Source organism: Emys orbicularis, chromosome 11, assembly GCF_028017835.1.
Source record: "Emys orbicularis isolate rEmyOrb1 chromosome 11, rEmyOrb1.hap1, whole genome shotgun sequence".
NCBI lineage: Eukaryota > Metazoa > Chordata > Testudines > Emydidae > Emys > Emys orbicularis.
The window spans coordinates 27,621,875-27,648,590 of NC_088693.1; the positions used below are offsets into that span (position 1 = coordinate 27,621,875).

Here is a 26,716-nt window from a genome sequence, read left to right on the forward strand (position 1 = left end):
AATTTGTTTAGTGCTACATGCTTTTATAGCCTGCCTCTCAAGAGGCTTTGGGAAAGAAAGAGAAAAATATAAAAACTTAATTATTTTCATTTTCAAAAAATAGCTTTGACATGAACCAGCATAAAATGATATTTTACACATAGTTCTGTCAATTTTAGAAAATGCATGCAGTGTCTGGGGTGTTTTAGAAAGAGTCTATGCTTAAAGACACCAGTGTGTTGTATAAAATGATCAATTACAATAATTATTTCAATCATATTGGATCTAAGGCTTCAATGATAATGTAAGATATAAGGTCTAACTACATAAATGTATCCATTAAAAAAAACTGAAGAGTCAGTAGGTGAAAAGCAGTGTTCATTAGAAGTAAGGCAGCAAAATCTCCAAAGACTTTATCATAGTTCTTTGAATTAAAAATGTCAGCTCTATAATTTTACCATGAGCAGACCTTCTCTGGTACTCTAGTCTGTTTTTATTGCAAGCTGTATCTTTCGGAACCTTTGTTTTATAATTTACTGGCGTGTTGAAAAAAAAGTCTGCTTTTATCAATAAAATTTAAATGATGTGGTTATGGAGGGTTCTTGTGCGATTCTGGAATTTTCAGACATTCAAAGAGGGAGACTGAAAAATGTAATGTGAAGGTACTCAATTGTGCGGGAATGTAAACACAGTACATGCTGTACATGTGTGGTTGGGAGAATGGATCAATTTCCATTTGACAAGGCAGAACATTGAGAATGGGAGAAAAAGTATCACATCTCTACTGTTTGATAGTGGATTTTGTGATGATGAACCAAAGAAGGAACAGACATGTATTCTCACACTCTTCATTCCTGCTTGGCTTGGATTTGTTCATACTCCTACTAGTCTCTTCCATGTTGCTGAAGTTCATATCATCATTGCTGACCACAAAAGTATCAGTACTGACTAAACAAAAGAAAAAAAATTGCTGCAATGTATGTATCAGGAGAAAAAATTAAAAAAAATTCAAACAGGAAAGTACTTTGTAACTGCTGCATTAATTTGTGATATTTGGCACTACAGATGGTTTACATTTGGTTAGTCTGAAAAAGCCATTCAGGAAAAGTGAATACACATTAAAATGTTTTTATTCTAACCTTGAGTGTAAATTTAGCTTCCAGCAAACAAATACTGTAGCTGATTTTTGGCTGATAGTGGTTAATTTTCTATTTGTTCATCTGCATTTTTTTTTTCAGTTGATTGCAACTTGTTCAAGTCGACTTTCCAGTCAGTTCACCCAAATTCCAACAAGAATTGGTTTTTAAATTGGTTCCAACTGGAACTGGTCATTTGGAATTTCCAGCACAGGAAATTGTTTTATATGTGCCTTGATAAGTACCCTAAATTACAAACTGATGTGTTGAATATCTAACGAGGAGAAAAGGTACTGCTATAAATGCAAATGATGTACTAAAAAAAAAATCCAATATGATTGGGCAAGCTAATTTCCTCCTAAACATCAGGGCATGGTGAATTTCTTCCCCTTCTCCCTTTTTTAAAGCATCAAATGACAGCAGCTTGTAACTACAGTAAAACCGTGTTACACCTGCTAAATTAAGATGATTTGTTTTTCCTAGCTATGTTATGGCAAGTTGTCAACTAATGAATACTATTTTCCCCCAGGTTCTTAAACTCAAAGCCTATGTCGTGAATCATGGCTATATCCTCCAGGCGATCCTCGGTTCCTATGGGGTTTGTAAGTGTCCTGGTAAGTGTCAGAGTACTCTTCTTCCACAAGTGGGTAATGATCTCGGCTGTGTTGGGAACTGGAAGACAAGCGGTTCCTGCTCTTCCGAGCCCTTTCATTGTGATAATTTTCATCAGAGGTCATTAGACTTCTTCGTTCAACTGGAGAGTTCTCAGTAGAGTGGTTGCTATGTCTCATACGCTGACTCTAAAAATGTAAAGAATGTAAGGATTAATACAGATACAATTTTATTTCACCTCTTGTAAGTTAGTTGTGAGCCTCAGTTTGAGGTCCTTCAGAATCTATCCACGTTTGTAATTCCTTTTTAACAGTAAAATTTATTTGCAATGGGAGATGGATGTGAGAATAGTCTGATTCCCGAAACTGATAGGAGACCAAACACAGCATAATACAATGTATTTTTATGATATTTTTATATGCAATCTTATAAAATTTTACAGAGCACTTTCAGTAAGAAGTGATTAGTAGATCGATTCAGAACACACTGCATTTATCAGTTCCTCTCCCCAATCATGATCATAACATTCATATTTCTATTTTGATTCCTTTTAGAAATTTGTGATGAATCAGTGTGTTTTGCAGAAACTTTCTGAAAAGGAGTTTTTGATTTTTCCAAAAGGTGCACCTCATTATGCATTATTTAAAGGTTTTTAAACTATGAGCTAATAGTGTATAACCAAATACTCTACAGGAAGGATAGCTGAAGTAGTTAGATGTTAAGTGACTTTTATAACTAAAACATAATAAATATTTCAAATAACTTGCAAAGAAACTCCTTGACCAAACCATTTACCAAGTAGGGATTTGGCCTTTGTTGTCCTTATGTTTCCATAGTGATTGGTTAATATCTCACCATGTGTGGTCACAAGATCAAAATTAGTTCACATTATTGCCTCTAAACTGGTGCAATGAGGCAATAATCCATATTGAGAGAACAACATTCCATCCAATGTCATCAGACATGGTCCATTATTACCATTGTTATTCTCTCATGTCTCCGCACAACCATCTTTAACAGAAATTCAAAAGGTTGATCAAGCACCAACTTAGCTGACTCTTCTTTCTCTCACCATTTTGCACTCAATATCCTTTTTCTGATCCAAAGGCTAATAGTAAAATACTACTAGTGCCGTATATACTCGATCATAAGCCGGTTCGTTTATAAGCCGACCCCCCCAAGATGGATAAGTAAAAATGGAAAATTTTTATAACCTGTTCATAAGCCGACCCTGTAATTCAGGGGTCAGCAAACGTTGGCTCCCGGTCCATCAGGATAAGCCGCTGGGGGGCCGAGATGGTTTGTTTACCTCGAGCGTCTGCAGGCACGGAGGTAAACCTAAGTAAACAAACTGTCCCGGCACGCCAGCTGCTTACCCTGACAGGCTGGGACAGCAACTGGTGAGGAAATTTTTTTTGGGGGGGGAGAAGCTGGGAGTCAGGGGAGTAACCCCTGTGACCACCCCCCACATGACCCTACCCCTAGCCCAGGACCCCCACACTCTCCCCATCCCATCCCTTCCCACCTTATCTGGGGAGGGCCAGGGGAGGATGTCTCTGACCTGGCTGGAGCTGCTCCGGCAGGCTGGGCAGCATGGTCGCAGCCTGCTCCGGCGGGCCAGACCGGGCAGCGCGGCCACAGCATGTTCCAGCGGGCTGGGCTGGGCGGCGCAGCCACAGCCTGCTCTGGGGGGCGGGGCCAACCGGCACAGCTGCAGCCTGCCAGCCCTGGAGCTGCAGCTGCTTCGGAGGCTGGGGGGAAGAGCAGCGTGGCCAGAAGCGGAGAGACTCTGGCCCCGCCTCTTCCCTTCTGGCTCTGCTGGCTGTGCTGCCTCTCCTTGCTCCCTCTGTTGGGGGGAGGGGCTGTGTCCCACCTCTCCCTCTCTATACCCGTTCATAAGTCGACCCCCTTCTCTGGTGCTTCCCTTTTTTACTAAAAAAATTCGGCTTATGAACAAGTAAATACGGTATGTTTGTATTCTTATGATCTGAGATTTGTATCCATACAGATTTTACTGTATGGTCCTCTCAACTCAGAATTTTTCTCTATTCTATGTAATCTTTCTGGTATAGTTCTACTTTTCACCTCTATGACCTAATCTGTTATAATTCTCTAATTCATAGCCAAGTATTATGTTATCCCAAAGATTTTTGTCATTCCATGTTGTTTCAAAATATCTATTATGGCAAGGTCCTCCTCCATTGTCAAGCTCATAGTTTTTATTTTTGGTTAATATGTCTTCTTATTTAACTCCTTGGTCTAACATCTACAACATCTCTGCAATTGATCTCTGTGAATGCAACTTGTCCCTCCCCCAGTTAATTTGTAATATATGCTCTTTCCTTTACTGCAGTGTTTCCCAAACTTGAGACGCCACTTGTGTAGGGAAAGCCCCTGGCGGGCCGGGCTGGTTTGTTTACCTGTCCCGTCCGCAGGAGCTGCGATCGGCGGAACCTGCAGACGGGGCAGGTAAACTAACCGCCCGGCCCGCCAGGGGCTTTCCCTACACAAGCGGCGTCCCAAGTTTGGGAAACACTGCTTTACTGGATACAGAGATATCTTTGTATTACTGGCTTGATTTTGTAGTTATTCTGATCTCAATCTCTTCACCTCTTCTGGGTGTGGAACATATTTAATGTGAGTTAATATTTGTAGGTGTTGTACAAAAGATACAGTCTTACATTATGAGATAAGAGGTTGTCATAACCCATATCTGGCCTCACTTGAACTGCTGGGTTCAAAACTGGGTCCTGCAGAGATAAAAACATAGAGCTTCCACCACTCGAGCCAAAGGCCTTAAGTCTATTAGCTGGAACTTGCAGACTTCAGCCTTGTATGTGGATCAGCCACTAGAGGGTGACAAATCTCTACACACTCATCGTGTGTTGCAACTGCATACGATTAATATGCTCAATTTGAATTTTACATATTTCTAAGTTGCATTGCATCTTGAATCTTGAGCTTCAGACTGGCACAGTTTATATATACCGGTATATAAAATATAAACAAGTACATTATTAAACTTGTGTGTGCACTCTTCACTTTTGTTTCTCCTGGACTTGAGTGCATAAATGTACACCTGTATTGCATTAACATAGGATTCTGGCTTTTTTTGCATTCGATTTCCTAGTAATTTAAAGGTAGTATAGCTGATAAAGAAAAGGAAAAAAGTCATAAGGGCTTAAAGAACTGTAGTAAATACTTAATGTAGCATAAGCACCTATGCTGGTTTAATTCCTAAAGTCTGTATAAGTACTTCAATCACCTTATGGTGTCAAACACTTAAACCGATGTAATTCTTCAGATGGCAAATGTCTTGAAAGTGGTGTAAGACATAAGCACTTAAGATAATGTAAGTCCTTAATGTGATACAACTATGTCAACCCAACTTTCTAAATGGTCTGAAACACTTAAGTGGCATTGTGAACCAAATCCGGCAATCTTTACTCAGCCATAATAAACTCAGTGGGTATTAAGGGACAATGCATAGACCTTCTGCTGGCCCCCTGCATAGGGGTAATTTTCATCTTCAGTGTAAGTTTTCCCTATGTAAGTGGAGCCACATGTCACAGTCACTATCAGTGCCTACTGACTAGGGGTAAACAAATAGTGGGAAAAAATGCAGTGGATAGCCATAATTCTTCAGATGGATTTGCTTTGGCTATGCCCACAGTCCTTTTGGGTTTGCTTAGGTGATCATTCAAGAGATGGCATTTTACTGATATGAATGGATGGCAAACTGAAATGTTACAGTTAAGTGAACATGGAAACAATATTTTACAATTGTTCATGTGATTACTAATGCCAGAAGTGCTAGTGCACTCATCCAATCAGGGAAAATAATACCACACAATTTATTGGGCCTAACAGAATCAAGCTACCTGGTGAAAAATATGTTTACCAAAAACTGTCTATCTGCAGTCAACTGTGCAATTAATCCACAGAGTAATTTTTATATATTTATTGAATAAATTTAAATAATCAATCAATTTGAATGTTGAATCACTTTATTCAGAAATTAGGATCTGCCTCCAAATATTCCATGAGCAGAACAGAGGTTAAATTTTTCAGGTGAATTATGCATTACAAATTATTTGCTCAGCTCTATTGCTGACACATATTAGCAAGTGCACATTCCTCAAAAGTCACACACACATGCAGAACTCTTTCTGAAACTTTCAGAAATAATGAAAAAAATGTTCACTGAATTCCCTCCCGGTCTTGCATCTTCAAACATTCATAACTGTTATTTCAAAAACATTTTTTTCAAACTTAGTAAAGCACGTACTTCTCATTAAGGACTATTTACATGCCACGTTTGAAGTTTCAAAGTTCGCCGTTTTTGAGCTATCCCTGTGAAAAAAAATGGTCAGAATTTTTTTTTCAATGGGAAAAAATGTATTTTATTCACACTCAATGAACTCAAACAGATGAAAGGGATTTTGCTGAAGCTTTACCTTGGGCCAAGCATGGAAAATTTTGGCCCAAAAGATGAATGTTGTGAAAAGTTATGAGCATGTGAAAATGGAGTTATAACAGAATAAGATCTGCAGCCTTAACTATAGTATTTCTTACCAGCATAACTGCTATCATATTTTACATGCTTATTTTCAGTCTGAAAGACTCTTAATTCTAATGGCACTTTCTCACATAAAAAGATGCAATTTTGTTATATAGCTAAAATAGCTTTTGACAGAGTGCCATTTATCTCAGTTTATTCCTCATGCCAAAAGGAGTTATGGGTATTATATTCCCCATTAAAACAAAACTAGTCCGAACACCAGTGCACTCCATTAATAAAATGTTTCTCTGTTGAATAAGTGGGTCTATTTTGCTTTCTTGCTGTTGGCACTTACCAAACAGCAAATAGTAATTAACGAAACAAATACTGGATACAGTTTATAAAACATATTATTCTGTTTTCCTATAATTAATAAAACTGACCTGTACTGGTGACTGGGGGCCAAGATGCATATTCATACCTGTAATCCGGAGATTGCAGTAGGGTATGGTGAAAGTGCAGTCGATCCTAGGTTTCTTCCAAGAAGAGGAGTCATAGGTGTGCTACTGGTGGTATGTGTAGCACGCCAGTATGCCTCTAGGTATTCTGCCAAATGTTCACACGCATCCTCAAGCTGATTTTCATCCAAAATGACATCAAACATTTCCTGTTCACAGCAAGAAAATGCTAGTTCAGTATTTTTTTTTTATGGGCAGCAAAAGAGGGACACCCAAATAACCATAGGTTCATAGAAACGTTGGACTGCAACAGACCTCAATACGCCATCTAGTCTAGTCCCCTGCACTCAAGGCAGGACTACATAATAACTAGACCATCCCTGGCAGGTGATTGTCCAACCTGTTCTTAAAAATCTCCAATAACGGAGATTCCACAACCTCCCCAGGTAATTTGCTCCAGTGCTTAACTACCCTTACAGTTAGGAAGTTTTTTTATGTCTAGCCTAAATTTAAGCCCAATACTTCTTGTCCAGTCCTCAATAGTTAAGGAGAATAATTTACCACCCTCCTCTTTATAACAACATTTTATGTACTTGATGACTGTTATTTCCCCCCTTCCCAGTCTTCTCTTCTCCAGACCAAACAAACTCAGCTTTTTCAATCTTTTCTCATAGGTCATGTTTTCTAGACCTTTAATCATTTTTGTTGCTCTCCTCTGGACTTTCTCCAATTTGTCCACATCTTTCCCAAAGGTTACTGCCCAGAATTGGACACAATACTCCAACAGAGGCCTCATCAGTGCTGAGCAGAGTAGAATAATTACTTCTCATTTCTAGCTTACAATGCCCCTGCTAATACATCCCAGAATGTTAACTTTTTTTGCAACAGTATTCCATTGTTGGCTCATATTTAGTTTGTGATCCACTATAACCCTCAGATCCTTTTCTGCAGTATTTCTTCCTAGGCAGTCATTTCCCATTCTGTATTTGTGCAATTGATTATTCTTTCGTAAGCATTTGTCCTTATTGACTTTCATTTCATCGTATTAATTTCAGCCCATTTCTCCAGTTTGTCCAGATCATTTTGAATTCTAATTGTAGTTCTGAACTCTGGGGCTGACTCAGATCTCTCTGATAAACAAAATCCTGATTCTGAACTCAGATCCGGAATTGAACTGTGCAGCTGAAGAACATCTCTATTCTAGTTCATACAATTTACAGTTATATTAGCAACGGCATTTCTACTTAGCATAACTGCTAAAGTTCAGGACATACAGCTGTTCAAACATTCACAGCTGGGAATTCTGTCTACAGCACCTACATATGATGTGTATGCATTGTCTTAACTGCCTTCATTTATAACTATCTGTCGAAATGGCCCTGTGCCTGTTCTTAAATTGGTGAGGTCTTAGGATTTCTTTTTTTTCCACCAGGAACTCATTCATTGGTGACAGTACTTAAGCACCAGAACAAATACCTCAATACACTACCTCAGACCTGCTGACACTTATATGCCACACACAGTATATCTATTGTTGAACACCAAAGGAATATAGGACACACAGCTCCTGTGACTTTCTGGCTGCCAACAGGGCAGTTTATATGCAACTAGTGTTTTCATATTCTATCAGCAATGGAAGTGGTTTAGAGCTGTACTAGATGAGTGGATTTTTATGAATTGCAAGACAGGCATAATAAAATAAATGCCCGTTTTCTGAAGAAAACATATTTTCATGAATATTCACAAATTTAGTCCATTGAGAAAATTCAGCATTTTCAGCAGTGAAGTTTTGCACCTGTGTCTTTCCCCTTCACTTTCAATTCAGTGGGAAAATATACCATGGAACTATAGCAGGAATAAAATAAGGACTGCATGGTGCAGGTGTTGTAGTGATTGGTACAGTAAAAACACACACACAAAAACCACATAATACCCTGCTCCCCCATCCCTTATACACACATATATATCGAAATAGACATGTAACTCCACAATATATGTGAAGCGGACATCCATATGGTAAATTGTTTCATCTGATGTCTGCCCACTAATCCAGTCCCCACAACTTCCTCTAACTCTTTAACTGCCGCTTTAATTTTTTTTAACCAACTGACTTAATAAATGTTTCCTCGTCCTCCCCGCAAAAGTGGAATTAAATCCTCACCTCCTCCAACTCACATACTCCAAACACGAAGACTGCTTGAAACCTAGGATGGGCAAGATTCAGGGCTAATCTAGTGATAGCTTCTCTGTACATAAAAACAATATGATGTTACAGCTAGTTATTCTGCAGCCCTGCAAGACTATATGTGAGCTATAGCTCACTGGCAAGTGTAGATTCCCAGTTTCCAAATGGGAATCACCTTTGCTTCTAGCTCTAGGGGACCTGAGATAATGGAATTTAGTTATGACATATTTAACTGCAGAAAAACTATTTTATGACTGCCCGAGTCATGTACAAATGGACTTATGATAATGAAGGATTAGTGGGTGAAGGACTATGAAAAATGGTCCCAGTAAAAAGCTTTAGAATTCTCTAAACCATTTCTAAAATAGCTTTTTGTACCATCTTTTCGTTATACAGAAATCATGCTGGTTTAGTGCAGTCTGAGTGTTCTATTGACACTTGTCTGAGTTTACCTGCAACTCACACGTGGCTTTGCCACTCATGAGTAATTCATCCTTTCAAACAAATGCAGATAAAATCATGTATTCCATTATATTACACACACGCACACACACAAAACCACTAAAACAACATTATAAATGTTCCAAAGTCAAGCACTTAAAAGTTAGGAAATGCCAGAATTAAGATTATCTGTACATGCAAGCCAAAAGCACACAGTACTTTTGAAAATAATATGAACATGCAATGTGGAATTTGGACTGTATTGTCTGTGTTTACTACAGGGTCAATTCTGAGACAGGCTGATTTGAGGAGGTTAAGTAATTTCCATGAAAAGGAAGTTACTCACCTTGTGCAGTAACGATGGTTCTTTCAGATGTATGTCCCTATGGGTGCTCCACTGTAGCTGTATCTGCGCCTCTGATCGGAGATTTTGGGTAGCAATGTCCATTCAGCCTGCACATGCGCTCTCCCTCCGTCCTGGTCTGCCTTGAGTCTAACACTGTGTGGGCAAACTCCCCTCAGTTCCTTCTCTATCCCAGAGCCCCTTATGGAGAACTCCAAAGTAGAGGGGAGAAGGATGGGTTGTGGAGCACCCATAGGGACACACATCTTGAAAAACCATCATGACTGCCCAAGGTGAGTAACTTCCTCTTCTTCTTCGAGTAGTGTCCTTATGGGTGTTCCACTGTAGGGGACTCCTGAGCAGTATCCCCCATGGAGGGCTGGGGCTTTGGAATAGGAGTCTGTTACTACAGAGAACACTGTGGAGCTGAAGATGGCATCAGAGGCCAAATCTCCAGTGATTGCATAACGTTCTGCGAAAGTGTTGGAAGGGGGCCAAGTCACTGCGCTGCAGATTTCTGAGATAGAGGCATCTTTAAGGAATGTGACTGAGATAGAAATTGACCTCATGGAGTGCATATGGATTTTGGATGGAGGCAACAGGTTGCACCTTTGATAATAGAGATTAATGCAACCCAAGACCCATTTGGATAATCTTTAAGCCGATATCACAGAGCCTTTGGATCTTTCCGTGAATGAAAGGAAGAATTTAGGGGACTTCCTGAAGTCCTTAGTCCTGTCCAAGTAGAATATTAGTGCTCTTCTAACATCTAGCATATGCAGAATTGCTTCCCTGTTGTCGCGATGTGGTTTTGGGGAAAAAACAGGACAATGGATCTATTGGTTCATATGGAAAGTAGAGGCAACTTTAGGGAGAAACTTGGGATGCAGCCTCAGAGTTACTTTGTCTTTTTAAAAGACCGTGTATAGTGGGTGTGCCATTAGGGCCACTAATTCTCCTATGTACCTAGCTGAAGTGATGGTAATTAGAAATGCTGTCTTCATGGACAGCTGTAAGAGATAGCAAGTTGCCAGGGGCTCAAAGGGAGATCTAATCAAAGCTCTGAGAACTAGGTTAAGATCCCAGATTGGAGTGGGTGGTCTCACATGCAGGAAGAGATTCCCAATGCCCTTAAGGAATCTATACATCAGCAGGTGTAGATTATCTAGATCAGTAGAATATCCATCTGCTTGATAGTGGAAAGCTGTTATGGCCGCAAGAGGTACCTTAAGGGAGCTGAGTGAGACTTTTGACCTTTGAGGTCTAAAATGTAGTTTAAAATTAGAGGGAGGGAAGGGTCTGTGTGTTTAGAATGACACCAAACTTGGGATCATTTCAATTTTTGTAGGTCAGTACATTGAGTGGTTGACTTTTGGCTGTGCAGCAACACGTCTTTCATCTCGTCAGAGCATTCTGCCTCTAAGTCTTGGAACCAAGAAGAAGCCAACCCTGGAGGTGGAGGACCTGAATGTTAGGGTGAAGGATCAGCCTGTCGCTTTGAGAGAGCAGGTGGGGAATGGGCCAAAGAGGAACTGGAGGACATATTGCCATCTATGTCAGGTAAGGGAACCAGACTTATCTTGGCCAGGAGAGGACACTCAGAATAACTCTCATTTTGTCTCGTCAAATTTTCAACAGGACTTTGGATAGAAAAGGAAACAGGGGAAAGGCATACAAGAGGTTCTTGTCCCATGCAAGGATGAGGGTGTCTCCCAGTGAATGTTTCCCCAGGCTGGCCCTGGAGCAGTAACAGTGATATTTCTTGTTCCAGTAAGTAGCAAAGAGCTCTGCAGTCGGGGTTCCCCAAAGGGTGAATATGTCTCAAAGCACCTCTGAGTTCAGTTCCCATTTGTGGTGGTGAGAAAAGTTCTGAGACAGTCGGCTGTCACATTCTGTATCCCTGGTAGATGGACAGCTGAGATGAGTTTGAGTGCTTCCGTGCAGAAGGAGGGAGATATGGCACCTCCTGGCAATTTATGTAAAACATACACTTCATATTGTCTGTCATGACCTTTGAGTGGGTATTCTTGATGAAACGCAAAAAGCAGGCACAAACATTCCTGATGGCCCTTAGCTCCAAAAGATTGATATGGAGGGTCACTTCTATGGAAGACCACTTGCTTTGAACCTTGCAATCATGTAGGTGAGCTCCGCAGCCCATTAGGGAGGCATCCATCGTTAGAGTTGGTGTCAGTGGCGGTTGCACGAATGGAACACTTGCTCAAACACTGGATGGGTCTTTCCATCAGTCCAAGGTGTGCTTTACTGCAGAGGGCAGTGATAACAGTTTGGTTAGTCTGTCCCTGTTTGGGGAATAGACAGAAGTGAGCCATATCTGAAGACAGCTCATGAACATCCGGGTGTTTGGCCTGACAAAGGTACATGCTGCCATATGACCTAGCAGCTGCAGGGAGTTCCTGGCTGATGTTTCAGAGCTGGCCTGGACTGTCTCTATGAGACTTGTAAGGGTGGTGAGCCTGTGTAGCGTAAGAAATGCTTTGCTTGTACTGTATTGAGGTCGGTGCCGATAAATTCCAGTCGCTGTACCGGGGTCAGTGTCAATTTCTGTAAGGTGAGCTGTTAGACCCTGTTGCGCAAATGTGCACATGGTCATCTTGATGGCTCGTACAGCGTCCTGAAACAAGGGAGCTCTAAGGAGTCAGTCGTCTAGGTGTGGGTAGATCACAATGCCCAATGTTCACAGGTGTGCCACTACAATGGAGAGAACCTTGGCGAATACCTGCATGCGTACAGGAGGCTGAATGGGAGCACCCTTTACTGATCATGGTCCTGCCCAAAGGCAAACTGTAGGACTCTCCTGTGCGATGGTCGTATTGAGATTTGGAAGTATGCATCTTTTAGGTCGAGGGCCGAAAACCAATCTCCTTACTCTAGAAATGGAATAATGTCTGCTAGCATGACCATAAGAACGGCCATACTGGGTCAGACCAAATGTCCATCCAGCCCAGTATCCTGTCTACCGACAGAGGCCAATGCCAGGTGCCCCAGAGGGAGTGAACCTAACAGGTAATGATCAAGTGATCTCTCTCCTGCCATCCATCTCCACCCTTTGACAAACAGAGGCTAGGGACACCACTCCTTACCCATCCTGGCTAATAGCCATTAATGGATTTAATCGCCATGAATTCATCTAGTTCTCTTTTAAACCCTGTTAAAGTCCTAGCCTTCACAACCTCCTCAGGCAAGGAGTTCCACAGGTTGACTGTGCGCTGTGTAAAGAAGAACTTCCTTTTATTTGTTTTAAACCTGCTGCCCATTAATTTCATTTGGTGACCCCTAGTTCTTATATTATGGGAACAAGTAAATAACTTCCTTATTCACTTTCTCCACAACACTCATGATTTTATGTACCTCTATCATATCCCCCCTTAGTCTCCTCTTTTCCAAGCTGAAAAGTCCTAGCCTCTTTAATCTCTCCTCATATGGAACCCATTCCAAACCCCTATTTGTTTAATGCCCTTACATCTATAATGGACCTCCAACCTCCCTTTGTCTTGGAGATCAGGAAATAATGGGAGTAAAACCCCTTTCCCCTGAGTTGCACCTGGACTGGTTCTATGGCCCCTAGGCACAACAGATGATCTATTTCCTGGCAAAGTACGTTCTCGTGAGAAGGGTCCCTGAAGAGGGACAAGGAAGTAGGGTGGGAATGGGAGAGGGGCATGAATTGAATGGTGTAACCCTTCAAAATAATCTCCAAGACCATCTGTTGGAGGTGATCCTCTCCCAACTGCTGTGAAAGAGGGCCTGACGACTTCCAAAGGGGCGTAACAGGTATGTAGATGGCAGCTGATGTTGCAAGGTACAGTTGTATAGGTCCTCAACCAACCCATCAAAAGTGCTTAGAAGAGGCAGTCTGAGAGGTCACGGATTGGGGTGATGACTGCTTCTGCTTCTGAACCCTGGGCCTCTTACATTGCAACTTGTAATAGCACTAAGACGGTGGGTACTGAAGAGGTCATGACCTGTGCTGTGGCTGAGAACTATATCTTCTCTTCTGTCCTGCAGAGAAGATTCTCAGGGAGCGTAATGTGGCCAAAGAATCTTTCAAGGTGTGGAGAGACGAGTCTGTCTTCTCTGCAAAAAGCTTGGGCCCTTTAAAGAAGAGATCTTCCACCATCATCTGCAGCTTTTTGGGCAACCCGGAAAGGTGTAACCAAGCATGCCTCATTACCACTGATGTGGAGACCAAGCAGGCTGCTGTATCGGCTGCATCCAGTGCTGCCGGTGGTGCCGTTCTGGCTACTAACTGACCCTCTCTGATAATGGCCTGAAACTGCTCCTTTTGTGTCTGAAACTACTCTTGATGTAGTATTTTTTGTTGGCTCTCTTGCTGGCTGGTGCGATGGAGGCTGGTATCTGCCAGATGACTTCACCTCATTAATTGGTAGGGCAATTCTGGACAAGGAGGAAGTGTGCAGAATATCCACCAGCTTGTGATTTGTATCTGGCACCTCCTGAAGGGGAATCTGCAGCTCATCAGCCTTCCGAGAGACACTAGACCCCTGCAAAATATGGGATCTGTATGTCACCCAAGGATCTCAATTGGGGGAGGAAGAGCATGAGTGGGGGAGTACCCAAGGGGGCCCTTACCACAATCATGGATCATCTTGATGGAATTGAGGAGGACCATTTTATTGTGATACCGGGCCATGATGAGAGGCCAGGGAAATGACATCCTCCTGGTCACTGTCAGACTTGTCACGGAGTAATGGTGGTGCTGACAAGGGTATTGGTGGTACATGGCCTGATGCCTAGTGTGATTCCGGGCACCAGGATGTGTTCGGAACTAGAGCCCCAGTACGGAGTAATGGGAATGGACGTTCTTCCCCAGCCATCAGATCTCTAGGGTACTAGAACTCTTGTGTCACCGTCTGCTCACGCAGTACCGCAGAGGAGTATCCGTGGTACATTGTTAGTACTAACGGTTGTGAAGGTGCAGAGCATTCCCTAAACAGGAGCTTTGTCGCACCCAGTACTGATGGTTTTCTTGGTGTTGCTTCTTTAGAAGTGGTACAGTATTTGTCTTCGTCCTCAAGGGCGGTACCGCTGCCTCAGAGCCTGAGCCCCTTGCATCTCGGCAGTACTGCAGAGCTCATAGCGGAGGCACCCTGATACGTCTTTGGAGCTGCTGGTACTGAGGTCGCTGCACCGGAGTAACCCCTCTGGCTGGCCAGCGACTCAGTTTGGGGGCTTGGAGCTTTTTTTCTCGAGCCTTTATGGGGGGGAAACCTGCTAGTCTTTTCCGCGACTCTATCTCCTTTGGGAGATGATCTCAGGTCAGCACCGGAGTTCCTTGGAGGCTGAAGTGCCTTCTCCATAAGGAGGAGGTTTAACTTAAGCTCCTGGTTCTCACGAGACCTCAACTTTAGCTTGTGGCAGAGGGAGCACTTCCGGGGGGATATAGGACTCTACCAGGCACCAGATACAGTGAGTGTGTCTGTCTGTTACAGGAATAGACTCCTGGCAAGAGAGGCAACTCTTGAGACTGGGGGAGACGGACATGCCCGGAGGGGGGGGGGGGACGCTATCATCCTCTAGCAGTGAGGAATGCTGAAGAAAGTTCTTCTTTCCTCTTTTTTTTTAAACTGAAAGAACGTAGACAATCTTTTATATGGGGAGTGAGGGGGAGGAATCCCCCTAACCAAGGTGGGAAATGCAAACTAAAGTTCTTTTTCCTCTTTTCTTTCCCCCCCCCCCAAAAAAAAAACAGGTAAAAAGGAAACACTAACTATTAAGGAGAACAAAATAAACTACTCCTTATGCTAATGACACAGATAAGGAAGAGACAACTGCTTGCTCCATTGGAGGCCAAAGGTGGTAGAGAAGGAACTGATGGGGGTTCACCCATGCAGTGCCAGATAGCCATGAGGCAGACCATGAGGGAGGGAGAACGCATGTGAGGGCTGAATGGACACTGCTCCTAAAATCTCGGATTAGAGGCACAGATACACCTACAATGGAGCACTCCTAGGAACACTAATTGAAGAAGAACTGCTCTGTTCCAGGCAAGATAGAGCCTATAGATTTTAAGCTCCTTGGGGCAGGCACCCTCTCTCCCAATTTGTAGGGTGCAGAGAACAATATCATGAATAATACAATAATAATTCAGACATCTCCAAAAATGTGGAGGAGAGAAAGTAGTTAATGTACCTGAGCAATGTATTTCCACAATAGCATGTGAAATAGTAGAATATTTGGACTGAGAACATGATTTTATTAAGCTAAAATTATGTGAGAACAACTATGAAAGCAGCTCACATTTAAATGTAATTGGAGAAAACAGTAGGAACAGAATGTTACTGTTTCCTTTGTGACAATAAATTATAGTAGGACACTAGTAGCTATAACTGTGAGTCTCTTAGAATTCACCACCACGATAAAGTAGACTATCTTTCCATATCTGACGGATTCCTAAATAAGGTGAGGTTGGCAAATAATTCCCATTAATGGAATGGGAATGAGCCTGATTCATCCACCCTTATACAAACTGAACTTCACCCCTATGTAAAGGCCCAGCACAAAGTCTATGCATAACTTAAGTCCCATTTAACCCTTATTTTGATGCGAGTCTCAATGTCAGTAAGAGTGGCAGAATCAGGTCCTAAATGAGCAACTGTCTATGAAATATACATCTCTATTGCTGACCAGTATATTCAGTAAGAAAACAGTTAAATATTCTAAATAAGTAGAAGACACAAATTACTTAGTACCAGAATTCCTTTAATTCTTCAGTATGAGGAGGAGGAAACTGAAAAAAATGTAAAACTGATCTACAAAAAAGCAATCAAATCTGGAACAAAACCTTATTTTCCTTTCTTTAATTATATTAATAAATGTCACAAAAAAGCCACTTTTTAGGGTCTGATTTTGCCACCCTACTCATGCTGAGTAGCAAAATGATTCCACTGATTTAATCAAAAGTGTCACGATCTGAATCCTAATATAGTGCAATTTCTCCATGAATTGAAAAATCAGATAGGAAAACTGTACATTACAAAAGGAATCACTCAAGTTTTTACTGTATCAAGCCATTTTACTCCTGATTAACTTGGATTGCACGCACGTGAGAGAGAGAGAGAGAGAGAGAGAGAATAAGCAAAAAATGACCCTGTGGGAAAAGGCAGGAGATTAAAACAGTTTCCCTCTGATTCTACTTGAAATGCATTTTCCATTAAGATCATCATCTTTACTTTAGAGCTTTTTATGGATACACAGATTCATAGATTCCAAGGCCAGAAGGGACCACTCTGATCATCTGATCTGACCTCCTCTATACACAGGCTCTTGAAAAAAAATCCCAAGGCCCTTTTTTCACTTGGCGCTTTTTTTTTTTAGTCACTTAGGTATTTTTACTTGACATACAGCAATGCTAGGCTGAGTTGATCAGACTTAATGCAGGCGGTAGATGCAGGGTACATTACAAATTCAAAGTTACACAGAAATCCTCTTCCATTATATACATTCCATTGTATTCACTATACATTGCATTACCATTTTGTGATTGGCTTGGTCACTTTGTAGGAACCATTCTCTGCATAGCACACACTGTCCATGCACAACTTACTTTTACCTCATCTTATGTTTCAGCCTCATCTTATCCATTGTTATCTTGTCCATTGTAAATTGTTCCCTGGATGTTCTCCCTTATCTTAGCTAACACAGACATTTTGTTTCCAGTCTGCTGATCCATTTACCATTGGATCGTGTTATACCTTCTAAACTGAAGAGCACATTATTAAATATTTGTTCCCTATAGATTATTATAAATTTTTATCATGTCACCCCTTAACCTTCTCGTTGTTAAGATAAATAGATTGACCTCCTTGAGTATCACTATAAGGCATGCTTTCTTTAATCATTCTCATGGCTCTTCTCTGAACTGTCTCCAATTTATCAACATCCTTGTTGAATTGTGGGAACCAGAACTGGCACAGTATTCCAGCAGCAGTTGAACCAGTGCCAACTACAGAGTTCAAATAACCTCTCTAGTCCTACTGGAGATTCCCCTGTTAATGGAGCTAGGCTGTTCTCAGTGGTGGCAGATGACAGAACAAGGAGCAATGGTCTCAAGTTGCAGTGGGGGAGGTCTAGGTTAGATATTAGGAAAAATTATTTCACTAGGAGGGTGGTGAAGCACTGGAATGGGTTACCTAGGGAGGTGGTGGAATCTCCATCCTTAAAGGTTTTTAAGGACCAGCTTGACAAAGCCCTGGCTGGAATGATTTAGTTGGGGTTGATCCTGCTTTAAGCAGGGGGTTGAACTAGATGACCTCCTGAGGTCTCTTCCAACTCTAATCTTCTATGATTCTATGCACTATAGGATCACATTTGGTTTTTTGGCCAAGATATCACACTGGAGTTCAGCTGATTATCCTCCATGACCCACAAATCTTTTTCAGAGTCACTGTTTCCCAGGATAGAGTCCCACAATCCTGTAAGTATGAGCTACATTCTTTGTTCCTAGATGTATACATTTACATTTAGTCATATTACAAACACGTATCATTTGCTTATACCCAGTTTACCAAGCAATCCAGGTTGCTCTGAAACAGTGATCTGTCTCCTTCATTATTCACCACTCCTCCAAGTTTTATATCATCTGCAAATTTTTATCAGTGATAATTGTATATTTTCTTCCAGGTCAATGATAAAGAGCACAGTAGAGATAGTATCTATGTTGTTAACAGCTCAATTCACTATCAATTTCCTAAGCAGTATGTATTATTGCAGTGTTCTCTATCCTTTGGACAAAACCTCATGTGTAAAGATTTCCCTGTTGCTTTTCTTGAACCAAAATGAACCAAGGAAGAAATCGCCTCTCCTCAGCTTTATCTATTTAGAATTCCTAGCTAGGATAACTAGTATTTTCATTTCCTTACGTTTACTATGTTACCATTGTCCAGCCACACAGGACGGAAGACAGGAGGCAATGGATGTGATGTAGTTAGGGCTGCAATTTTATTCACCTAAAATATCTGGGAGTACCTGGCAATAAATTGTACAGTGCAGTTCACCATTATTTCCTTCATCACATTCACCTATTTAGGAGGCAGCTGCCAGCCATCCCTCTTCCCAACCTGGTCCCAGCCAGCCCATTGCTGGGACCTCACCACCCTCCCTTCGCATAAAGGTTATGGGGGCTGAAAAGGAAGAAGGGTTGGCTTCCTGCAGCCCACTCTCTAGCTTCCTTCAGGGATCCTGGTAGACCCAGAGGGAATGAACTCCACAGATGGAACTGTAAGGGTGGAGAATTACTGGAAGGTGAGGGGGGACTTGACATTTTAAATTTCCTGGCTAGCTGGTGCTGGGTTATACTTAATTGTACTGCTGCACTTTAGTTATGATGGGGTATTATTTCCAATGAATTTTAAGTTATGTCAAAAGCACCTAGAGCACACACAGATGCACCCTTTTTGAGCACTTGTATAAATCCAAAAATGAAATAATAAACTGTATTTGACTAGCACATTTTAACTACATTCTTGGTACAGTTCCTGTTTCATTAAGCCATGTAAAGTAACTGCTACTGCTTAATGAATTCTGCAGTGATAGGTATTCTTAGCACAGCATGAGCAGCATCAGTGAAAAATTAATGAGCAATTGATAATGAAAGCAGTTAGATATTCCAAAAAAGACAAGTATTTTTATAATGTCTAGATGTACAGTACTAATCAGTTTCATAACAACGACTCTCAGCACCATGCAAATTAGAAATGTGATTTTTGATGGCTTTCAGATATATCCAAATACACTAAACATTTCATGCCCAAAACATAAAGAAGATGGGAGTATGCAAATATTCTTCTCGCTAGAATTTGAGCTGTGAAATATACTGCATATATTAAAATGTAAAAGATATACAATATTGTACAGGGTTATGATAAGAATCTTCCATATTAGCAATATACTTTCACTTAATTGAATCATTGCTTAATTTACTCCTCCTGTGAAATTTAATCAAAACCTCAGCAATCAAATAGAGCTAGATTGTGTGACCCTTACTCACACTGGTGAATATTTACACACGAGTGACCCCACAGCTCCAAGTAATTGCCCAGCAACGTGGGAAAGGATTTAACAAGGTAGCCCATCCTTTGTATTAAAAATAACACAGCCTCCACCCTTTTAATCTAATTGCTTGGGGCAGATATTATTGGCTAGTTTGGTCTCTGACTAGAAAAGTTGCCACTGATTTAAGGAAAACCAACATTCTGAATGAGACAGAATAGAGTGCAGGCCCAATTTTCCTCATTTTATCTGTCCAACTATAGTAACACCAATGGGAGCTGTGTTTGCATAGCCAAAAGTAGAATATGGCCTTTAAATGTATTCACCATGGGCCAGATTCTGCCCTCCTCTACAAATATCTATCTCCTTAGCAGTGGTGTAAATTGGGGTAATTTCAATGAAGTAAAAACTGTGTGAAATTCGAGTGAGACTAATTGACTTCAGTGGGAAGCTGACGTGTGTATCTGTGGATGGAATTTGGCTCATGGGAACTACAAGTCCAAATCTTGAGCTTTACACTCAGTCCTTGCTCAGGCAAGGTCTCATTGAATGTCAGTGAGAGTTTGTCTAAATAAAATCTCAGGATGTGGAATAAAAGCTGAATTATATCAGATGTTGTGGATATTATAAAGTGCTATTATGTGCTAGGTAAGATGTGGCATGCACCCTGCAGGTGCGGGCCATTTCTTTCAATCAAACTCACTCACTTCAGTCCAACTGGTAGGAAAAGACTTAGCTAAAATAAGAGGAAGGCATTGCATAAATGAGCGCATGAATGAAATATGCACAGGCTCAGTGCTTATTTTGTGCCAGGACTGATCCCCGGCACCTCTAGCCTTGGCAGTTCATAGCCCCGGCACCTCTAGCCTTGGCAGTTCATAGCCCCGGCACCTCTGGGCTTGCTGCTTCAGTTATGAATGTAAAAAAATTGCTTGAGCCCCGGCATCTCTTTCATTACAAATTAAGCACTGCACAGGCTGCTCTTTTCAAATGGAGAAATAAATGATTTTTCCAATGTGAAGAATGTGATGGTGAACTCTACAGATAGTGTTGTACATGCAAGCAGCAATGACAGCCCTGAGTAAACACCATGGACCAAATTCAGATGCAATGTGAATAGTTCAGACTCCATTTAACTCCATTTACACCCAGTCTGAATTAGGCCTGATATATCTTTTTGGTTATTACTGCTACAGAACTTATATAATATTTTGTTTTAGTTAATGTGTTCTGAACAGCATCCATAGAAATATCCTTTTTCTTCCCTTCATTGTAACAACATGATTCAATGGAAAATTACTCATGAGATAAACATAATACAGTGGACTCCCCAATATAAATTTGAGATGACTTGAACAACTTTCAGTACTGCTCAGGGTGGAACACAAGCAGGGTGACAGAGGAGAGAACACTAGATCCTACTGTTACTGTAACCAGAGATGCTTACAGTATGTCATTGCCATGAAAAGGGAGGGGTTGGGACAGAATGGATTCTTTGCTCTAAAATGATCATCATCACCTATCCTTTCTAAGATGGCACGGGACAGAAGCCCCCCTTCCTGAGAAGAATGGGACAGTTTATGACAATACATGCCGCTCTCCAACCAAGTGCAGTTAAGGAATTACATGTCCACATTTGTTTGGTTGCCCTCTCTTTCTATCCTCAATGAAAGTTCTATAACTAAGAACAAGAAACAATGTTTATATTGCAGGGGGCACTGGTTGGGTTAAATCAGGAGTCTCCTTGTACAGGAGTACTAGACTGGGGACGACAGTGCGGTGCCCTGCCTCCAGCATACCAACACAAAGGGCACACATAATCTATCTCCCAGGTCTGGGGAAGGTGGCTGTTTTATGCTGCAGGCAGTGCTGAGCATTACTGCAGCAGGGGCATTACTCAGCAGGGGAGGGGCTATGCCTCATATCCTCACATGCTAGGATGACTGTGCTAAGGGGAGACCTTGCTACAGCTTTTTGAAGCTGTAGCAAGATTTGCTATGCACCAGTGTTCCACACAGCACTCGAGGCATTATACCTTTCATAACAGGCTCCCTCTTTGCTCACCATAAAATGTGCTGACAATGCTCATAACTTCAGTGAGAGTCTCAAAATATTTGGTGTTTGCATTTTTCTTAAAGCCCCAGTTCCCAGAATTATGGAATTAAGGGAGAATCTCAGCTTTCATATAAAAACAAACAAAATAAAAGGAATTTTCTGTCCCTCACAGCTGCAGAGAAAGGCTTGAAAGTGTGAACACTCAAAAACCAGAGGGCAAAAGAAATGACTTGACATGATTTTAAGTCAATCTCATGATTTTTCATGGCCTAACTTATGAATTTGAAATGCTTGAGATGGCAATATTATAACTATCAACTGTGGTTATCTGTAATTATTTGTTCCACACAGTTCTGGTATTTTTAATAGATCAGAGAGTAAAGACTTAGTCTGTGGCGGGGAGAAGGTGGTCCTTTATTTCAGTTTAACAGGCTTGTTTTTGCCATGTAAGGAGCTTGCTGTAGGAAATAATTCATCCTCACTCCTCTGCCATGCTTCAAAATCCAATGGAAGAAAGGAGGCATCCGGACTCCCAGCAGTTAGGGTATAGAGGGAGGGGGCCAAGTTCCAGCAGGCAGGAGAAGAAGAAAGCAACAACTGCTTATGAAAAGCTGTCAGCTGTGATGCAGTGACCTTACTATACCCAGGCTCTACTAAAGGTATGTCTTCACTGAAAAGTGATGGTGTGACTGAAGCACTGGTAGGAATAATCCTGTTAGGTTTAATCTAGCTAGAAAGGGTAATAATAGTATTGTAGACATGGTGGCATGGGCTTGAACTCAGGCTAGCTGCCTGAGTAAAAACCTGCCAGGGACCCTGGATACTTATTTGGGTTGCTAGTGATGGACTGTGCTATAACACCTTCACTACTATTGTTACCTGCGCTAGCTAAATTAAAGCCAGTATGGGTATGTCTACCCTTGCTGCAATCACACCTTCACTTGCAGTGAAGACATAGGCTAAAGACTGGTCTACACTTAAAACTTAGGTTGATAGAGCTACAGCATTCAGGAGTGTGAAAGAACACCACCCCTGAGAACCTTAGCTATGACCTCCTAACCCCAGTGTGAGTTGGTGTCCATCAACCTAGCTACCGTTGCTTGGGGAGGTGGAGTTCCTTCTGTTCCTGAAGCCTGTCTCTACATTATGGTCTTACAGTAGCTATGCCACTATAATGCCCATAGTGTAGTCATGGCCTAAGTGGGGTGCAATTGGGTGGGGACTCCCAGTCTCAATGGCTGAAGGAGGGATTTGACCTGAAAAGGCAGCCTGTTGACAAGAGAACTGGTTCAAGTGGGGGAAGAGGGAAAAGTTTTTTCCCCACATACATACCTGAGCCTGTCCTTCCCACATTGGCGTTGGCTTGGGCTCCACCATTCCTGCTGGCTGCTCTGGAATGTTTCCAGGGGGTAGGAGGATTGTTGCAACAGAGGGCGTGTGGGGATGGGGGAGGAGGGTGGTAAGTGTGGACACAGGCCAGAGATTCTACCACCAGAAGAAGTTAAAAAGGAAGGAGATTAGTTGCTGCAGCAAGGGGTGACAGCCCTGGGATACTCTAGCTCCCTTATTAGGACCAGTGGGTAAAGGAGAGGAGGAAGCAGTTCCCCTACTTGTTATCTGCGGCGCAGGGTGCGGAGCAAAGACCTAACTGAACCTCTCTTTAACATGGGGCTGGACTTCAGCTTTTTTGCTGCTTTTGTTCTTGGCAGTGATATCAGCTGCCTTCCAACCTCTTCCTGTTTGAACTGGCTCAAGTGTGCTGGCCTGCCTTTTGAGACTCCCCTCGCCACTGACACTCAGCTTGGGAGACTACACTAGTCCTATGGCCACCAATGACACAAGAGCTCTCTAGCCTAGGAAAAAAGGTGCCTCTTTAAATCAAGTCAGGTACCTCGAGGTACCTAACCCCATTTGACCCACCACTTAACTAGATGCAGTTTAAGGTCTTGTCTAGACTAGAATTTCAGGTGTGACGTTAGCACATGCCAGCTGACCTGTGTTAACTAACAGGCTTTAAAAGTCTAGTGTAAAGAAAGCATACTGCCTTACTGTGCTAAATTGGTTGAGCCTAGTGGGGAACCTAGCACATGTTAAAGGCAGTGTGCCTCGTCTACACTAGACTTAACTAAGGGCTAGTGTACACTGGCAATGCTAAAGTGCTGCTGCAGCAGCGCTTTAACATGGCTTGTGTGGTCACGGCAGAGCTCTCTCCCAGCGCTCTAAAAAAAACCACCTCCACAAGGGGCGCAGCTCCCAGTCCTGGAGCACTGTCTACACTGGTGCTTTACAGCGCTGAAACTTGCTGTGCTCAGGGGGGTGTTTTTTCACACCCCTGAGCGAGAAAGTTGCAGCGCTGTAAATTGCCAGTGTAGACAAGCCCTAAGATTTGCTACCATCGTATCTTCAAATTCTAATCCAGACAAAGCCTAACACCTTTATAATCAGGTTAGCATCAACCCCTCCAGTTAACGTGATGGTAAGTGTGTTAAACTGCATCTAGACTAGGTGTTAAGCAGTGTTTCAGATGGGGTTAACTACCTCCAGGTACATGCAAAATCAATGTAGTTATTTTTGGGCAGATTTGTGTGTGGACACTCTTATTTTGAAATAAAAGTGGTTTGAGTTTAGTCACTTTCATTCTGAAATAACAGTGTCCACACAAAGACATGCACCAAAATGACTAAATTGGTTTGAATTCACACCTTTTATCGTTTCAGTGCAAATGTGCATGTGGACCAAGACTCACGCGATTAAACAAACAACAAAAAATTCCACAATTTTCCCGCCAAGTCTGGACAGAACCACAGAATCAACCTCTCGCCCGTGATCAGCTTGAGGACTCAGAAAACAGCTCTTGGATGTTGGAGAGCATCTCTTTTGTCTAACAAGTTACTAGTTGGCATCCTATTGGCAGCAGTGGCTGTTTCTTAACCTTCCTATACCTGTTGGATGACACACTGACTTGTCTACATTAGAGAGTTTACAGCAGCATAGCTGTACAGATGCAGTTGCACCACTATAAGATCTCTTTTGTAGACACTCTATGCCACCAGGAGAGATCTCTCCCGTTGACATAAACCACCCCCAATGGGCAACAGTAGCTATGTTGGCAGGAGAAGCTCTTCTGCTGACACAGCACTGTGTTCACTACCACTTATTCTGGCAAAACTTATGTTGCTCAAGGGGGTGTTTTTTTCACACCCCTGAGCAACGTAAGTTTTGCTGACATAAGTGGTAGCGTAGACATGGCCTTACAGGTCTCCCATATTTCTCTATTCTTGGATTAAGGAGACCCTTAGAGTAGGCTATTGGCTTGGCAGCTGGGAGCATGACAGCAGCACCCAATTCCCTTCTGACCCTTACAATAAATTACTGCTAAGTCCACCACCTCCTTGGGGTGGACTTGAAGGAGGACAGCTAGAAATGTAGATATATGCCAAACAGAATTTCCTAGTACTTGGGAAGAGCTGAGAGGATTCTGTTATTTGAAGTCCACTATAGCTCTCACTCTTCAAATCTGATTTTTCCATGATTTTTCTCTTTGATACTACACCCGTGGGTGCTCTAGAAAAACCTAAGATAGATTTCCCAATGAGACCCCATGATGTGACGTGGACTGTTTTGTCTTACCATGCTCATTCTCATGCATAGACATTGGGTTGTCATATAGGCAAGTTACCATCTGTGTGCGTTTCAACAGAAAGGTTTGTCCTGCAACAAAACCTTGGGCTGAGTTTCAAAAGTCTAAACAATTTTAGCTGGTTTTCCATATACACCTATATGCCCTCCCCATAGAAAACTACCCCATCAGTTTGCCTAAACATCTGAGGCAGCTTGCAGGCCTGCTAAATGCAGGACTCCACATCAATTAAAATGGCTAATCATGATCCCAACAAGGTGGCTTGCGATAATTGTCTAGCTCCACTGGGCCAACTGGAATGTCTCAACAGATGATCTTTTGAGAGCGTTCCTTGCTGAAGTGGCAGAAACTCAATCTTAAAATGCAGGTTATTTTAGGGCCAAAGACAGGCTACTTCTTTGAGTATAAAAAGTGACTGAATAGCACTGACTTTTTTTTCTTAGCTGGTCTAGGACTGGAGGGCTGTGAGCATTACCAAAAAGTCAACTGACAAAATGTGAATTCAATTATATCAATGATAAACACAGTAGAAATGTACAAAACTCCAGTTCATTGATCTGGAGTTTTATTCTTGTTGGGTTTTTCTGTACTTACTGGTGGACACTGTGCAAGTTTATCAGCTGCCACCAACTGAACATTTAAGTGTTTACTTTGTGACTTTCCTCTGGATTTAATCAGTCGCTGCAAAACCTGAGAGAGGAAAAGAGGAAAACATGAGTATAAGAGTCAAACATCCCCAGATACAAGAGATCCAAATGCCAATGACAGGATTAACCAATGTAACAAGCTCTTGTTTGTATTACATTTAATATAATGGACCAAATTTTGTCATCATACAGATGCAAATTCTTCAATTTACTTCACTGGGATTTGTGCATGTTTATCTCAGCATAGGATTCGACCCATAGCATATTTTCCAAATGCAGTTTAAACTGTGATTTTGCTTTGTTCTGGTTCTAAGTACAAGGTTATTGTCAACAAATATAATTTTCTAAAGGACTGTTTTCCAATGCGCCCTGAAAATTATGCAGTTGCACTAGTTTGATTATAGCATAACAGTAATAGTATATTATGCTATGCAATACTGATATTATGGTGACAGTCTGCTCAGAAGTATATTTTGATAAAGAAGGTTTTTTAACACCCACAGTTCATATTACCTCATTTTTTCCTGCAGTATGCTCATTAATAGAATTTAGGGGGCGGGAGAAATTAGGAATTCTAAATTATTTATCTATAAACTATAAAAGAAAATTATAGTATCAAACACCCTGCTCACAAGCCTTTGGGCGAAAGACTTCAAAAAGAAAAGTGTGCCCTTGACCTTTGTGCTC

At 41.8% G+C, this 26,716-nt stretch overlaps 1 protein-coding gene across 2 annotated transcripts in view; it reads right to left on the minus strand.

The window, feature by feature from the left end:
* Window positions 1-1,654: 1,654 nt before the first annotated feature.
* CACNB4 (calcium voltage-gated channel auxiliary subunit beta 4) overlaps window positions 1,655-26,716 on the minus strand; it is a 200,934-nt gene continuing 175,872 nt past the window's right edge. For both annotated transcript variants that reach the window (XM_065413466.1, XM_065413465.1), the window contains 3 exons: window positions 25,977-26,072; window positions 6,710-6,895; window positions 1,655-1,915 (listed from right to left, as the gene is read on the minus strand). In XM_065413466.1, the coding sequence (XP_065269538.1) occupies window positions 1,655-1,915; window positions 6,710-6,895; window positions 25,977-26,072 (543 nt within the window). The remainder of the gene's footprint in view (window positions 1,916-6,709; window positions 6,896-25,976; window positions 26,073-26,716) is intronic.